The sequence below is a fragment of the Sinohyriopsis cumingii genome, chromosome 11 (assembly GCF_028554795.1).
Source record: "Sinohyriopsis cumingii isolate HCF-2022 chromosome 11, ASM2855479v2, whole genome shotgun sequence".
Classification (NCBI taxonomy): Eukaryota; Metazoa; Mollusca; class Bivalvia; order Unionida; family Unionidae; genus Sinohyriopsis; species Sinohyriopsis cumingii.
Window position 1 is genome coordinate 15483611 of NC_142971.1, and position 19419 is coordinate 15503029.

Genomic DNA, 19419 nt, shown 5'->3' on the forward strand with positions numbered 1-19419 from the left:
AACCATCTAAACAGTGCATTGTTATATCATAATCCGCTTATCCTGACATATAGCATGAGTTATGTTGTGAAATATATCCGCTTTTTTGTTGTTGACATTTCTGGTAACGGAGATCAACCGGACGAGGCATTGTCTCATAATCTATCTTTCATCAGATTTTCAGCTGCTCGCTAGTAATTAATATATTTACAATGACTGACATTTGTATATGGATGGTAAGTAAAATTCCTCTTCTTTTCACTCAGAATTAAATCCTTCAGAACACTCACGTTTTCTGTAATAATCCTTGTCAACAGAACACCTGCGTCTCTATCGTTTGTTGACCCTTTGTTAATTTTCAGACGCATGCATGGAAAGCAGCATCACGCTGCTACCATAAATGTAAAATTTTCTTTTTAAAATACATCTTACTTATTGGTTTATTCAGTAGGCATGGAGGGACAGCAACTAGAATAGTCTAAACGACGGCCAATTCCTTTTTAAAAATGTACCCAGATAAAATAGTTTGCTGAAATTTCAAAGGAAACATATTACCTTTGAAGCACCGGCTGTTATGAAAACGTACTCAAACAATGGAAAAATAAGTCTCAATCATGCAATACAATTATTTGATGTTGCCACCACAATAAGAAATGGGCATTCATTTGGTTCTCCAAAGCTGTCCTTTAGCAGTGACTTCAATAGCGCATGCAGCCTTCATCAAAGAAAGCTGACTACAATCTGTCAATAACAGCAAAGAACTTTTCTTCAAAGGAAGTCAGTACCAAACTTAAATAAAAGTGCTGGAATCTAATGGATTTTTGCATTTTCCAACGTGACTGGAACACGTTAACTGTGTTGTGAAAGTTTCCTTTTTGTACGGAAAATGTTTATGCTTACGAACACTACCAACGGCGGCTTAAAACGCAAACTAACTTTAACCGACTTGGAACGTACTTTAAAGTAAATGTGCTTCGTCATTCATTATGTGATTGTGCTATGTTTTTCCACAGAATTCAGACCAATATGACCTGTTAAAAGATTAATGAATATTTAAAAGCTGTGTGTGTGCATATTTTCGATGGAATCACTTGTATTGTGGATTCAATGTATATGATGAGGTTCGCAGGTGAGTACACGGTGTTGATATTCTATTAATGCTATACATTAAACATTTATAGATAAACAGGATTCACATATATGTACCAATTCATGGTTCTCTAAATAAAGTAAACTCTTATATTATGCCTTCTCTATTTTCACTACAGGTATATTTCTCATTTAATATGCATTAATTTAAGTTGGTAACTGTGCTAACGAAGCACATATTTTACCACCCGCATTTATTACCCACACCCCATGAAATTTTTTTGGGGGTACATTTTCTTCAGCTAACTGACTTAGTTGCATATAACACGGTTCGGTATATAACACGGTCGGGTTTTATGGCTCCCAACTACCATGTTATAGCAGGGTCACACTGTATTAAGATTCGACCAAAACTGAATAGGAAACATGGTCTCCAGAATGGTAAGATGATTAGTCCATCAGATGCAAAATTATCTCATTAACATGTGTGGATCTTACTTATTACGGAGCCCACATCAGATGCAAGATTATCTCATTAATAGGCGTGGATCTTACTTATTACGGAGCCCACGTCAGATGCAAGATTATCTCATTAATATGTATGGATCTTACTTATTACGGAGCCCACATCAGATGCAAGATTATCTCATTAATATGTGTGGATCTTACTTATTACGGAGCCCACATCAGATGCAAGATTATCTCATTAATATGTGTGGATTTTACTTATTACAGAGCCCACATGAGATGCAAGATTATCTCATTAATATGTGTGGATCTTACTTATTACGGAGTCCACATCAGATGCAAGATTATCTCATTAATATGTGTGGATCTTACTTATTACAGAGCCCACATCAGATGCAAGATTATCTCATTAATATGTGTGGATCTTACTTATTACGGAGCCCACATCAGATGCAAGATTATCTCATTAATATGTGTGGATCTTACTTATTACAGAGCCCACATTAGATGCAAGATTATCTCATTAATATGTGTGGATCTTACTTATTACGGAGCCCACATCAGATGCAAGATTATCTCATTAATATGTGTGGATCTTACTTATTACAGAGCCCACATCAAATGCAAGATTATCTCATTAATATGTGTGGATCTTATTTATTAAGGAGCCCACATCAGATGCAAGATTACCTCATTAATATGTGTGGATCTTACTTATTACAGAGCCCACATCAGATGCAAGATTATCTCATTAATGTGCATGGATCTTATCCATAGAAGATTTTGATTATGTAAGCCTATCCTTCAAGTTTGGTCAGAATCAGATAAAAAGTATGGCTTCCAAATATATGCCAACTCCCTGAGAGGTATAAGCATATTTATTGCCATCTTAAGTGACAAAAAAGCATAATTTGGGAGTAAAAAGTATAATCTATTACATTCTAAACTTACATCATGTACTAACCTGGTTCTGCTACTAGACAAAATTCTTGTCATAAAGGGCAAAAACCATATGGATTAGAACCAGAATACAAATACAAAATATACTGAAAAATTATTCATATTCAGCGCTCATTTGTTAACTAGCCTACATGTTCAACTTTCACTGAATGAATGTGAACTGGAATTCTGCAATGAGCATGATCATGTGCTCAGAGTGCTTTATTATTTTACTCTTATTCTTCTAATAAAGTTTGTAAAGTGGTCTTGATTTGTCCTTTTATTTTTCCTCATATGTTTTGAGGCTTAAAAACATACATCTGCACTAGCATTTTCCATCATTTAACACATTAACCCCTAGCAATGACTTAACATGGCAGGAGGTAGTAGCCTACTGCCGAGCTCTGTGGCATCATGGTCATGCATGATACACTAAAGTGTGTGGTATTATAGAAAGGTAGACAGATGTAGCTCTACAATGATACCAAATAATCTGGAATATCTAGTTGCACTACAAAATACAGATAAAAAACCCTCATTTGTTGGACCTGACTTTTTTTTAACCCAACATTTGCCCGTGGTCAGAATCCGATTTTTTGTCCAGATTTTAGACTTTTTGGTCTCAGATCTAAGGCAAACCGGTATGAACTGCAAACAGACAGATGAGACTTTGCAAAAAGTAGGATAAGATGGGCATTTGGAATAAAGAGTGGTCTCCATACCAAAATAATGGCTCTGTTTCGCAACAAAAAAAAAAAAAAAAAAAAAAATAAAAAATAAGAACTCCAACTTTTACCCTTTGGCTCATGTGCGAGTCAAATAGCCAATGAAAAACTATGTTTCTAATACAACTATGCAGTATGTTATTGAAAGATTTTGGTGTTTTCGAGTCTATTCAGAAATAGCTTTCAAAATGTGTTTCCTACTCGATTTTCAGGCGAAAATGACAAAAAGCTCCAGGGGTTAATGTGTTAACATCCACGACTCACCCTGTAAAGCAACAACTAGAACCATTTTCTTTAAAAGCATTGACTGGTCCACTAACTAGCTGATCAATATAACAAATCTGTGAGGCAAAGGTCATATCTGAATAAACCTGTCTGTTTTCCTGGAAATGGGTAATATACAGTTACTCTTACATTATTCTTGCGCAACAGTCATCTTTATAAGACTATTCTCAAATTTATGTGAGTGAAATTAAAGAGATGATAATAAAAATGACAAAAATAACTTTTTCTTACTTGATATATTTGTTTAATGAACCCCACCCCAAATGCATAATCCATATACAGGCAAGCGTAAAAAATGATTTGGTGAAAAAAAAGTAATGATTATGCCAAAAGCATAATGGCTGGCTTGTATGCTTCCACAGTGGTAACAAGGTTAACCAAACTCACGCCACTAATATGCAAGGCTCTCACTGAAACTTGTCTGAATTTGTCATGATATAAATACACATTCCAAGTTTTATTGAAATCAAATCAGAAATATGGACTGCAGACTGGTTACAAGCAATTGCAGATAGAACAGTCTTAAGAAAAGTTAGTGAGTGAAGAGGACAAAGTCAAGGTGGCAAAATGTTAAATCAATATTATTATCGTTTTTTTTTTAAATTTCTCTACTTATAACAATTTAGACATGAAAAACTCGATGTTTTGCAGCAATACTTCCACAGAAAATGATAGGAAATACATTTAATGTGCAAAAGAGGCCATTAAGGTCATTGGTGGGGTAAGCCCGATTCATGCGTGTTATTTATTTAGGCTTGATGCAAGAGCCTCACCAATGTTTCCTCCTGACCATCATTCCATACTGGGTCACTAACAAACCATATACTAATAATGCCAGACAATATGATAAACTGAAAGTTCCTGTGAAATATCCTTCAATCAAAAATCACGACAAGTGTAGAGGTTGTAAATCTGGCAAAGAGACAGAAAGACAGAGTGGTAGAAAGAATTAGAAATGTGTTCATGATATATGAATGCCCCTTTACAGAAATCTAAATGTAAAACTGAACAGAATGATTTGAATGAAATGACTGATGGACAAGACCATCAGATATAATCGCTTACAAGTTGAGTCCATTACAAGTTGAGTCCAATTGTAATCTTGCACAGACCAAGATCCGTCATTGCTTAACGAGCAGCAGATCTGGGTCTATGCAGTTTCTCAGGACTAATGAGTAGAACACAGACCTTGATCTGCCACTGCATTATGTGATGGCAGATTGGGGTCTATGTTGTTTGCAGTTGGACTTGATTTATAAGCTACTATATACTGTAACATTAAATGATGGGGAGCCTTATGTGTGTGTGTGTGTGTGTGTGTGTGTGTGCAAGCATAACTTATAGACAAGGCTTATTCAACAACTGCCTTTTCTACCTGTATATAAGGCGTTCTTTGTTTCAGTTTCAGTACTTTGATACTCACTTCTTGCAGACTAGAGCTGTATTAGAGCGCGTCATATAACCTGTATATCTGGCACCAATTGCATGGATCATCTGTTTCACTCGAGTTCTCTCATCATTCTCAAAGTTTGTTACACTGATAACCTGAAACAAGGTTCAAAACCAAGTTCTCAAGCACAAATATCAGTGAAACCCCATAAAACTGATAACCCTTGCTCCCCCACCCCTTTGGGGTTTTTACAAAGTTTTCAGTTTATTGAGGTTTTTATTGTGTGAAAAGTCTTTTTCTAAGTGCTTATGTGACAAAGAGAACATAATTGAGAACATCAGTGTCTGTTTGTGTAAGAGTCCACACAATTAAGACAGCTGTAAAAAAAGTTCAGATACATGTATTTAATGAAAAATTACCTAAACAATATATGTTAACTTCCAAAACTCACATCTCGTCATTGAAATAAATCTGTCACATGAATAAATACAGTTGCTCCACATAGAAATACAGTCCTCATCACCAGAAACATTTGTGGAATGAGATAATTTTATAACTTTACTATAAGACCATTGAAATTATGAATGATACCTCACAGTGTTTAAATACTATGTATAATTCATAATGTTCAAAGTTCAAAAACCAGGCCTGAAGAAGGCATGGAGTAATATCTGTTTTATCTTATGTCTTTCTCTAACTAATGTGGTTTGTGTTAATGACTCCAATTTTTGTGCCATAGACAAATAACATTCATCCTTAGCAATCTCAATGTTTTTAATTTCCATATATAATCTAAAACAGGGGTCTCAAACACATGACCTGCCAGCCACATGTGGCCCCCAAAATGATGGGCATCGCAAGGTGTCACAAGAGATAACAAAGGTGGTGCGGCCCTTGTGCCATTGAAAATGCCTTCATGCGGCCCTCAGAGTGGTTTGAGTTTGAGACCCCTGATCTAAAACTTCAAGGTATGTCATTGAGTGAATCTGACTGATAGAATACAGATTTGTCTGTTGTCGTCATCAAATGATCACAAGCAGGGCCACATGCCTGGTTAATAAAGCCATGATATTTAATATATCAAAAAACACCAAACAATATTCTGTCGATTGTGTACACAAATGAATAGCATCATTTACAAAGATAACAGGTAAATAAGCATGGTCTTTCTAAAATAGCTTACCTACAGACATTTAGTCATCAATAATTCACCTTAAAAACTGGCTCTTTTGTATGGTGAATTGATTTTAGATTAGCCTATTTTCAACCCTGCTCTGTGGTGGCACATGTGTCCATGTTAAACTTGTGTGCACTTGGGACATTTTCTGGGTTGTGGTCTCAGACCAGCCCACCACAGTAATTGCTACCCGTGATTGATCTTTTCCTGTGCATGTCTGTGATTTAGCAGTTAAAATATATTTCTAATATTTAAATCTGTGATCTACATGACATATACAAGTTACTATTGCTGCACTGAAGATATGCTGCTTTTGACATATTAACTATAATTAAATTACAAAAATTCCACAACAAAGTGTTTTTAAAAGTGGTCCTAAACCGCAGATCATTCAAATGACTACTCTGCTTCAATGTTTCAATTTAATTGTTCTGCTGACCATGTTCTGGTAAGTATCATTTACCAAACACTGCTGTATGGCACAAAGATTAGGGAAAAAAGAACTGTGTACACCAAATATCATTTTCAAAAGCCCAAAGCTGTGAAAAAAATCTTGTTTTTCTTTGATAGCTATCAGTTATTTTTTTATTATTAATTATTATTGATAACATGTCCAAGAAATACTATTGACTAATGATTATTCATAACATGTCCCCAGAAATACTACTGATTTTCTCTAACAGGTCCCCATAAATATTATTTACTAATTATCCTTAACATGTCCCAGAAATACTATTAACTAATGATTATCCAAAACAAGACCCCAGAAATACAAACTAATTATCCATAACACGTTCCCAGAAATACTGACTAATTATCTGTAACATGTCCCCTAGAAATACCACTGACTGATGATTATCCATAACATGTCCCCAGAAATACTAATTATCCATAACATGTCCCCCAGAAATATCACTGACTGATGATTATCCATAACATGTCCTCAGAAATACTAATGATTATCAATAACATGTCCCCAGAAGTACTGTTGACTTAAGATTATCAAGACCCCAGAAATACTAATGGTTATCTATGATGTATCTTGAGAAATACTGACTCATGATTATCCATAACATGTCCACATAAATATTAGTGATTCATGACTATCCATCACAAATCCCAAGAAATACTCCATACACAATAAATAAAAGAAAAATAATTGCATAAATGGTAACAAAGATAATCGCTCAAGTACAATGACTAAAGGGAGATTACTCTGCCAACATTGGAGCAGTTTTCTGAGGGTGGATACACAGTTATACTTTAGATTTTAGTATTGTTATACATGTCTGAAATAGTAAAGCCTACCTGATTACTACATGGCTTTTCTTCTCCATAAATAAGTGGTAGGTGTAGGGACTGCCATGGTGGCAACATTTTCTTCCTTAGCAGCACGTCATTCAACCAAAAAGCTGTCACCACTCGTCTCTGATCCTTCAAAGCCTAGGAAAACAAAGACTCATGATATAATTAATCATCCTACATCATTCACCCAAATTTTATCCTTCAAAGCCATGGAAAACACAGACTCATGATATAATTAATCATCCTACATCATTCACCCAAAGTGTATCCTTCAAAGCCTATGAAAACACAGACTCATGATATAATTAATCATCCTACATCATTCACCCAAATTGTATCCTTCAAAGCCTAGGAAAACACAAACTCATGATATAATTAATCATCCTACATCATTCACCCAAACTGTAAGTGGTGTGTCAAATTTATTTTATTAGCAACTGGAATTTTAATTGCTGCAAACTCCATAGTTTGAAAATTTTTCTTAATAAACACTCCCCACTACAGTATCAATCAATCCACCTGGCAGCTTGTAACTCTCCTAAGACAGCTGAATTATAATAAGAAATATTTATTAAGTGCCAAAGTAATCCATGGTTTTGAAAATGAATAGCATCCAGGACATAAAATGGTGACATGTGTAAAGACCTTGTAAAGGTGAGTTCCTGTGATCATTAGACCACCCAGGACCCTGACTCCAAATGTGGAATGCAAAGTATTTTCTACTGAAAATACATGAGTACCAAATTTCATAAATTTATTTCAAAGAGCTCAGTTAGAACACAAAATGGGAAAATTATGCTAAAATTTAAATTACTGTACGTGAAAATGGTTTTTATTTGTGTTTTTATTTTTATTTTAATGGCACTTTTACCAAAATTATTGGCCATATCATGCATTATGAAAAACTTAATGACCCATGAACATTATACTGAAGAAGAGACTCTATAAGATACATGAGAAATGACTTAAAATACTGGGTCGTGACCTAGACCTGGAAGATTGGACAGCAATGTATTTGTGACACACTTTCTAATGATGTAAAAAAAAAGGTCACATTCCTTAATCTCAAATATTTTGAAAGCTAAAGAATAAAAAAGAAACTATGAGGAAGAACTTGAATTAGCTTTAATTATCCACCCCAACCATGATCTGAATGCGCTACCCACCCCCAACCATGATCTGAAAGCGCTACCTACCCACAACCTCACAATGTAGCACACATTCTAATTATGATATATAACAAGTTTCATTTCTTAAGCTATGATGAATAACAAAAGTCTGAACTCAAATTGCTTTAAAGGTATACAGTTGAACTGAAAGTGTGATGGACAGAGAGAAACATGGATACCATGTTCCATGCATTTCACATAGGATCTCAGGTGGACAAGTGACATAGTTGACTACAAAATCAATAGAATTCTTCCTTACTTCAATGTTTAAGAATTGTAGATACTCTTGTTACAGCTCTCCCTCAATAACTCACACAACAAGGGTCCACAAACTAGAGATCATGGCACAAGCGAGGTGCAAGTTACTGAGGGACCCGTGAAAAATTAAGGGAAATACATTGACGGTGAGGGAGTGTTAAGTGGTTGAATACTTATTTAATAATTGTGTTGGGAATAACTATCAACAGATCTTCACTTTTCTGCATAAATTACCTTCATTGTCAATATATTCAATCCCTGAAAGAATGCCTAATAGCTTACCCAAAGTGGTTATAACATGAATTATGTGTACCAGCTAAAACTACGTGTATTTTGTCACAGCTTATTTCTTGTGGATGTGGATACATTCTAGTGTAATTGTAGATTCATAATAAAACCAGATGCTTTATTTAAAATAGTGACATTTATTTAGAGAAACAATGTAATCAAAATTTAAAATGTAAAACTTAATTAAAAAATGGTATATTAGTAGAATATTGATGCTCTAGTTTCTGTGCAAAATTATAGGGATATTTCTGCTCATCCTTGAGCAAACCAGTAAGTGCCAATTCGAGAATTACAATTAAACTTAGAAAATGGCTTCTCCATCCAGAACCATATCTGTGAAACCAAAATTTTAATGCACCTGGTATGAATTTCTCTTGCTTACTTTGATTTCATTGATTACATCTGTGAATGTTACTTAAATTTTATATATATATATATATATATATAGTGTTCTCTGTGTTCGGTTAGTCAACTAAAAGGAGTTGACCTAACACACTACTGTGACTACTAGTTACACATGTAGGATTTGCATGACTTCTAACTTTTTTATTCTACCTCCTTTGCTTGACTTGTTACAGAAGACTAATTAATAATGTTACAATACAATGCAGGTCAACTTTTAAATGATTGCAACAAGACAAAAAAATTTATCCTGGGCCAACCTCAGAAGTGGGTTCATGAGTTATCCAGGCATAAGTTATTAAAACCATTTTTCTGTCTTTCAGTCACAGTGATGATGCTGACCTTGGAGCTTTATAGCCCAAAATTGAAAGAGTTCTTCCTTAGTTATTGTACAGAAACCAAATTGATAGCAGCCAGACTTCATATTAACATAATACATCCCAGGAAAACATATTTTAAAAAATCGTTATTGTAATAAAAGCTTTTTAACGAATAGATGCTACTGTACCCTAGATAAGTCTGTACTTGTACCTGTGCTAAATGCTCAAATGAAGCACAAATATGCAGATAGTCTCCACTTCCCTAATGACATAATTAAGTTTCTGCCTTATTCAGATATTATGTCCAGAGTAGTCATCCTGGTTTAATCCTACCTTAGTTATCAACTATTTCAAATGATAGCAGAAGTATTTTCATGTGAATGTCTATTTTCAGTAATTAATAATCAGGTTTTGTCACACCCTTGCTTCCTCATTTTATATTTCAACACAGCTTCAAAGTGACAGACACATTTGGAATTTACACTCCTTTGGGGAATGGGATGCATTTTTTAAAATGTTCAACTCTTAAGAGAAGTAAATATCTTTTTTCAGGAATTCAGGTTTTTCATACCAATTCTGAATATATATTTAATTTCTTAGTTGTACATGTAATTTCACCTCGCTGTAAAGAATCTGAAGAATCCTAGGGTATAAGATGCATCTATAAGTCTATCTGTATAACATCCAAAAGTATCAGATATCATTTAAGCTGAAATTTGCTGTAATACAGACAATCAGCGTATTCTGCATAAGATTAAACATAAATAATTTAAATAATAAAGGTAGCTTATTCAGTCATGTTTTGTTCATTGTCTTCTTTTTTTCTATTAAAAAATATTATAAGAACAAATAAGTTTTGTACTGCCACTAAAATACATAGACATTATAGTAAAATTGGAAGAGAGAAAAAAGGGGGACAACAAATATAATGATCATATTAAATAAAACTGGCTGGGTCAGCTACCTTGGTGTGTCCTAGGGCAAGGCACTTTACTCCAATTGCCTCAGCAATAAATAACCTATTTGTGTTGCTGTGCCATAAAGCACCATACTAAACAAAACTAAATATAAAATATGGTGATAGCTAGAAGGCCTGACAAAATGCAAAATTTCTGAATTTCCCATACAGTGATTTGAGGAAGAGATGTAGTAACTGATTGACTTGCAATACTCCCATGTCTGATCCAAGGCAATAGGATAATGAAGACTCAGTGATTGTACTCTACTGTCCAAAGTGTTCATGATTTTTAGAGAATACTTTACCAACTGGAAGACGTCGCTGTGCTGATTGGCACACAAGAGGTGAGTCACTCTGTTGGAGTACGATTGATCAACTTGCCCGCCATATTGCTCTATCACCTGAATTTACAAAAAATGCACTGCTACGTATGCAGATACCTAGAAATTATTTTCATCATACAGAGAGTAAAGAATAAAATGTGTCAACTAATAAAGACTCTTTTAAATACTTTGCATGCTTGCTAGCAGGTAAAATATATTTCAGAATCTTAAATGAATGCTGATGTTATGGATTTACTGGGGAAAAAAACGATAAGGAATGAAAATTTTGGGACCAAAAAATATTTAGCTCCTCAGGGAATACCAGCATATTGAGGTTTCAGTTTTGAGGAGTTTTAGTGTGTGGATATGTATATGTGTATATATTGGTGTGATATTGAAAAATATTACTGGGAGAAATTTTTTATTGCCACAGTAGTGATACAGATCCCCCATTATAATGCACTTCACTATAATACAATTCTGGATATAATGAAGTAACGCTATGGATCCCATAACCAAAATGATGAAAATTTTAAGAAAAATAATTGATATATAATTTTCAAGATCAGCTGAAAACTTTACATCAAAACAACTGTAGCTGATTTGGACATCATCAGAATGTGTTTTTACAGTCAGTATGACTCTAATTAAACATTACTTTATTATGCAGCTGTGAAATATCACAGACTTTGCAAAACAACAAAGAATGATCAGGTCTCAAAACACATGAAACCATGAAATACTTCAAGTAGGAATAAACAGAGCTTATTTTATTTAGATTAGTGGGGTTTTGTGAATAAATGTGTTTGTTTCAGACATCAATGGATTTTAAATCAATTACACTTAAGTTTGTATTTTGTGTGTTATTTCTGAGTTTTAGAATTACTAAAAGTGTTCTGCAGATTGTGTGATGTCATTCAGCCAATAATCCAATTGTAACTGGTATTCCGTGAGGCATTTTAAATGACTTGGCATTACTCATGGCACTTTTTAGATGTTCATATACTTAAATGCAAAATATATGTGTGATCATGAGCTCTTAACTGACAAAGAATCAAGCTTTTAACATCAGGATGCACTGGTCTCAACCTGAATTTAATCATTATTTTTGTGCTGTTGCAAAGTATGGAATTTATCACTTTTATGCTCTTGCAAGAAATATGTTTTCATCAATTTAAAACTCTTTAAACTTGTTGACAATGCAGCTGTGGATGGAAATTATAACTGGCAAGTCTATTTATCAAAATGAGGGGTTTGCATAAATGTCTTATTCTGAATCATTTGATATGATTCATCAAATGCATGACAATATTGGGTTGAAAGAAAACAATCTGAAGCTTGGTATTTCATATTATGTCTATTTTAAAACGTTAATATGCTGGGCATAGGCTACATTCACAAACACCCAATAAAAATACCAAATGAGGGAAAATAGAAGGCCTCAGCTTACCTGTTTCCAGATAGCTATTTGTTCTGGCCCAACAATTTTCTGGTAGTCAGTGATGTAGAATACACAGCCAAGGAGACAAATGTCAGGAGGAACTTTAAAAAAGAGAGCAAATTTAATCAGGTTAGTACTGATTTAAAATTCTTTCAATTTGTAACACAAGGGAAATATTCAACACAAGCAGTTATAAAAGATACCCCTCTTAAAACAACAAGTTTTTCAGAATGGAACGTCTCATGAACAAAGCAGACAGTCAAAAAGAGAGACAGCGCCAAAGACACATATTTAATTACTAAAGTTTGACCTCTCTTTTCCAGTGATGACCAGTGTCCTCCACTCATGTTTCATGCCTGTAAGTATCAGAAAATTGTATAAGAATGGAAAGTAAATTGCTTATACCCCTACCTCACTCACCTCTCACCAATACCACCATAAAGGAGATGAATCTAAACAAAAGCATAACTCTTCCAAAAGCAAAGTCAGTCAATGATTGGACCCCATTTGTATACGATGATGATGACTATAATATAGTTCAAATAAAACAGCAACCCACTGAAAACTGATAAAGTAGCTGTGTTCATGCATTGCATTCAAGTACAAGTCAAAATGGAAATAGAGTACAAGGTCACAAACTTTCTCAATAACTGCATCTTTAGAAGACTGTAATATTAACAAGTATCACATCGATCCATAAAAAGTGCAAGCTGCATTCATATGATTCTTTCTTACACTGTATTTAGCCGCATGACAGAAAGGACATTAATTCTAATATAATTTACAAAAGTACTGTGACACTCAATAAGCACATTATCATACCTTGATGAAGTACCAAATTTCATGGTGCATGGTGTTCCACTAGAAAATGGGGGGGGGGGGTGTATTATGTAATACCATGCATGTGATTCTAACAGTGGTAGGAAAAAATATACCATTTTAATGACCACATTGATCATCGCAAACTACTGCTTTTGAAAATTAAAAGATTTAAATTAAAGATAAGAAAAAAGCCAGTTTTTTTTTGCATGTTCTATCCAAACATACAAAAACCAGTCAGCTGGGGAAAAGTTCCACCAGTGCAATCATTATGATAGAGGAACATATATGCTAGTTGTGTAAAGGTAACTGATGCCATATCATATACCCACTAATAATGGATAATATTATCAGCTTGCTAGTATCACTCTGTGTCTCTCCTTTTGTCTGAATGTGACTATTTTCTTGAGTTCACCCTTATCTTCTATCTTAGTAGTTGAAACAGATGTTCAGTGGGCAACAGTCTTGCTTGTGAGCAATATTACAATAATGTAGCATACCAGGGTACAAATGATACGAATACAGTAGTATTGTTCTTTAGTTTCAGTTCCAGTTCTATTACATCACTGATGCTAGTGTTACAGGAAGCTCTTGAAAGTTACAATAAAATCTCCAGACATGTAATATTGTTAAGAAAGATGCCAAGAACAGAACTCCAGCCTGTACATGTTGACCGGACTAAAACCTCTGATACAAGTCAGTTGTGGGGGCTTTTGGAGGATCATGGAAAAATTGGATTGCCAAAATAAATTTATCATAAAGGTTTGGCATGATGGCATGCTTGCTCACATCATAAATGACATTTAGTCATCTGAACCATTTTCAGTTATCAGTGGAGTCAAGTAACGCTGCAAGTTTGCCCCAAGCCACTTCAGTATCTGAAATGGGATCAACATCAGATACTGGTCTTATGGCAAGCTCAGGCACACAACAGATGAAGTTAAAGTAAGTGACTATACATAATCTACTTTCTCCTGACCACTGTTCCCTGAATGCCAAATCTGTGTTTGACATGCAACAGAGTATGGACCATTTGTCTTCCACTTGTGACAATTTCAGTCTCACAATTAGAATCAGGAGGATGGTGGTGATGCACCAACCTGCATCAGGGAAGCCTTACACACAGCCTATTATCACAGTAAATGGCCAAACCATCCAGGTAATGGACAAGTTCACCTTCAAGTGTAGTCCACATTAATGATGAAACCATCACCATAATTGCCAAAGCAGGTGTGGTCTATGGCAGACTACATGCCAAAGTGTGGAAGCAAGGAGGCATCAGTCTGCAAAAACTGAAGGTCTACAAAGCCAATTTGCTGCCATCCCTGCTGTACGTATGTGAAACCTGGATGCTGTACAGATGACATATCAAGAGGCAGAACAGTTTTTACAAGAGCAGGACAAAGTCCCAGACACTAATATTCTCACAAATGCAGGCATTCCAAGCATCCACACTCTGTTGATAAAATCAAAGATGAGATAGGCAGCCTATATTATCAGGATGTCTGAGTGACTACCAAAGATTTTCATCGAGGCAATTAAAAGGCAAGGTGGTCGGGTACAAACAACCACCATTTCACATATTACTTAACTGGCTGACAACAGATATGGTGCTGTGTTAAGTTTTTGAAGACTGCTGTGGGGGAGCCTAGCGGACTAAGCTGCATACATAAAGTTCACAACATAATTCATTTGAAGTTAGACACATCAAAGAGATGCATGTTAATGAACCAAAGTTATTACACATCACTGCCCTGAATGAGACGTTCAAGCCATTTTTATGAAAGATTACTGGCAAGTTTGTGAACACCAGCAACATTTCTTTGAAATTGATCTTTACTCCATACGTAAAATGCAAAATACGATTATCTCTGTAATCAGAATAGTGTTCAAGTGCAATTCATTTTTGAAGGCAAAATGTCCAAATGCAGCTGTGATTCAGAAAACAATGAGCCATCAGTGAACCAAGCTAGGCAAAACTAAATTTCAAAACTCATGGTAGATGGAGTTTGACTTTGCAAATCACATCAAGGGGGAGCATGTGCAAACACCATACTGATGTGGTTCATCCATATGTTGACAGCAGCACCATCTGTATGTAACACAGGGACAAGCCAGAACATATCTGACACACTCAAATGAACAGTCAGATAAGTTTTTGTTATTATTATTATTTGTGATCTTAATCTTGTTAAAATACAAACAATTAATTGATTTCTTCCAAGATGGTTTTGCTATGACATTGACTGACTGTAAACCAGTAAGCATATGCTTTTGTTTACACAGCTGATTTGTACTCTATGAAGAGAATGCATTAACACTTGTACAGGACAGATGTGTTTACACAGCTGATTTGTACTGTATGAAGAGAATGCATTAACAATTGTACAGGACAGATGTGTTTACACAGCTGATTTGTACTGTATGAAGAGAATGCATTAACAATTGTACAGGACAGATGTGTTTACACAGCTGATTTGTACTGTATGAAGAGAATGCATTAACAATTGTACAGGACAGATGTGTTTACACAACTGATTTGTACTGTATGAAGAGAATGCATTAACAATTGTACAGGACAGATGTGTTTACACAACTGATTTGTACTGTATGAAGAGAATGCATTAACAATTGTACAGGACAGATGTGTTTACACAACTGATTTGTACTGTATGAAGAGAATGCATTAACAATTGTACAGGACAGATGTATTTCCTACTGCTGTATTACAAGTAAGGCCCCCATAAAGCTTGAAAATGATGCCCCACCCCCAATGAAATGGTCAGTCCGAAAATGTAATATATATATTTTATTTTTTTCTATTCAGGCCAGCATATCATAGTGCAGAAAATACAGTTCTAACAATGCTAATGATTTAGACAGTGAGAACTACTCAGGTCTGATCAGGATTCACTCAAGGAATCTAGCAGAAAAGTTTGAACAACAGTACTGTCTAAAGATGAACACTAATGACACATGCATTACCTTCGGAACCCTTCTCCCAATAAACTAGTGGCAGCAGCAAAGACTGCATATAATTAACCATATAATTTGCCATCCAATATATTTTAAGGATAAAAAACCGGGCGAATTTATTTTGCATTATTTAATATCAGTCTGCTTGTGATCATATGAGTGTTTGCTCATATGTGTATGTGTGTAGTGATATTTTTGACTATGGTAAGTCAACCAATTATTTTTTGTTTGCATCTGTATTAAATGCTTTAAGAAAAACAGATTAGGTTTAAAAGGTTTTAATTTCCAGTCATTTTCTATAAGCTTGTATAAAAGCTTATTCTCAGTGGGCCTTTTTGGATAATGTGCACTGCCACACACACACCGCCACACACACACTGCCACACACACTGCCCACCCCATTTGAGTCTAAAACCACACTGCCACACACACACCGCCCACCCCATCTGAGTCTAAAACCACACTGCCACACACACATTGCCACACACACACTGCCACACACACACCGCCCACCCCCTGTTGGAGTCTAAAACCACACTGCCACACACACAACACCCACCCCCTGTTTGAGTCTAAAACCACACTGCCACACACACACCACCCACCCCCTGTTTGAATCTAAAACCACACAAACACTGTCTGGAAATATGGCAGGTATGGTCATCCACAAGCTTCAGCCGAAGCAGAACTAAGTCTGGGTTATTGTGAGGAAACCATTTCTTTCTTCGAGCAGAAACAAAATTGGTAATAGATATACACAAAATATTATGCTCTGCATTATGGCTGGCAAATAAAAAGTTAACTACGTTTTGTTTGTTTTGCATTTCCCAAGATAAAAACAATGACTTTTTGGGAAAAATACAGAGATTTTCAATGAATTCAATGACTTTTCAAGGATAAAGCTGTCAAAGCAACCATTCAAATTTTTAAAAAAGCAGGTAGTTTGATGCAGAAGATATCTAACACTTCAAAATGTTAATATAAAATCTTAATGACAGTGCTGCTAAAAAAAGTGACACCTAACATTTCCCATTCAGAGCTGAAACCAATTTGATGACACTCCTAACCAAACCAAATCTTTGTGCCTGAAATGCTAGAATCTTATGACAAATGTACACTTACCATTGTCTGATAAATCATGTCCACAGTAGACAGGTGTGGCTGGAGTCTCAGGCTGTTGTGGGGCTGGAGGAAATGTGCTTCCTATCTGAGGACTGTTGTAAGGGGGTGGGGGTTGTCTTGGCGCCTGCCCCTGTATACCAAGTAACTGGTTCATCTGCAATATGAAAGAAGTAATCTTACATTACAATCAAATTCAATGTACAAAGCTTCTATAACTAAAATAAAATGACAAACTGGACTGAACAAATCAGGGAACTGAACAAAGAATGAGAATTTATACAGAAATATGTTTGAAAAATCAGAAATGACTAAGACTCACATGACAAAGTTTATTCATGAAGTAAATGATATACACGGTTAGTAGCATATTTCAATTCAACATTTTCAAGGCCTTTTTCAAGGTTCAAAATCATGTTTTTCAAGGTGCATTACTACATTAACTTTAAAGGATACATAAATGAAACTATGCAAACACAAGTTAATACATATCATTACTCCATACGAGGAACATTTCTTGCTAATTTGTTTTTAAAAAAAACAAAAACATGAAGTCAATAGTGTGATCATTGATATCTTTCCCATTAATACTAAACATCCTACGTCTGGGCATTAGAATAACGTAGTCACTGAACAAAAATCATTTTACACTGTCTACACTACACTAGCTACAAAGTCCAAAATATTTTAGAGTGAATTTTTCAGTTCTTGTAGCTTGTCATCAAGCTGTTATTTCAAGAGCTCCAAGTTCAGTGATTTTGTCCGTTTCACTTTTCCTCAAATTATCTTGATATCATGATAAAGGAAATTTTCCTCTGCATAGTCATCAGCAGCAGTAGTCATTGTCTTTTTCAGTACCTTCCTTTCTTCTTAGCTCATCCCCATAAAAGAAGCAAAGATATTTTTATATTACTGCTTATTTAAAAGCAGCAAATGGATATTTTAAACTATTTCATATTAGATATATTAATATTTCTCTCAGCTCAGCTGTATTCTATGATTTTAGATTTATTGTGTTCATTGCAATTATCGTCTGTCCTATTTCCACTCAATCCCAAAACAGAACCGGATTGAACTAATTTCATAATTAAGACTATATACAGTGTTTATTTTAAAACTTGAATTTCTGTGTTCACAGACATACCTCTTTCAAAAATGATTTCTTGCTGAAGGCTTCTTGTTTTGCCTGTATTAAGTACCACTACAAGAGCTTGTTTTTCTTCTTATAGCTGCATGTGACCATGGAGCACTCGCTCCCATTGCATGCAAATCAATATCTTTCTGGCATAATTTGCATTTTGCACAGCTCTCCAAGAAAGATTGCATAATCCAAACTTTATATTTTTCTTCATCTAGCCACCTAAGTTGGAATCTGGAGCAAGCTATGTTGAAGCGAATGATTCAAATTTAAACCACTGCTACTTCTGGGCTTCATACAATCGGAAGTTCAAAATAAAACAACTATGCAGTAGCCAGTTGTGGAAAAATTGTTTTGTTGTTACTGTGTTATTTTCTTCCCATTTTTAAAAATTCAATTCTGTAAAACTACAACTATTTATTAATTCCTTTTGGTTTCAAGAAAATCAAGGCTTTTGATGGTACCTAGACAATATTTTTGCATTTTCAAGGTGTTTTCATGGCCTTCTTGTTGTTGTTGTTGTTGTGGGGTTTAACGCCATTTTTCAGCACACGATAGGCTATACATGGCAGCCAGTATTAATGGTGGAGGAAGAACCTGGGAAAACCCCGGAAAGAACCACCGACCCACGAGAAGCTACTGGCAAGCTTTCTCACATACCCACATTGGCTGAATCCGAGACTCGAACCGCCGCAGACAGAGGTGAGATGGCAGTGATCCATAACGAAGAGCGCTTTAGACCACTCGGCCACTCGGGGCCCCTTCATGGCCTTGAAGGAACAATTCATTTTTCAAGGCTTTTCAAAGTCCCCTACAGACCCTGGATATGTTCAGCCTAGTTTCCTCTGAAT

At 35.2% G+C, this 19419-nt stretch overlaps 1 protein-coding gene across 2 annotated transcripts in view; it reads right to left on the reverse strand.

Moving 5' to 3' along the window:
* Positions 1 to 19419, reverse strand: part of LOC149787651 (PAX-interacting protein 1-like) — a 95946-nt gene that overhangs the window by 37982 nt on the left and 38545 nt on the right. For both annotated transcript variants that reach the window (XM_089973851.1, XM_089973850.1), the window contains 5 exons: positions 17434 to 17587; positions 12526 to 12617; positions 11058 to 11153; positions 7361 to 7495; positions 4909 to 5030 (listed from right to left, as the gene is read on the reverse strand). In XM_089973851.1, coding sequence (XP_089829977.1) covers positions 4909 to 5030; positions 7361 to 7495; positions 11058 to 11153; positions 12526 to 12617; positions 17434 to 17587 — 599 coding nt within the window. The remainder of the gene's footprint in view (positions 1 to 4908; positions 5031 to 7360; positions 7496 to 11057; positions 11154 to 12525; positions 12618 to 17433; positions 17588 to 19419) is intronic.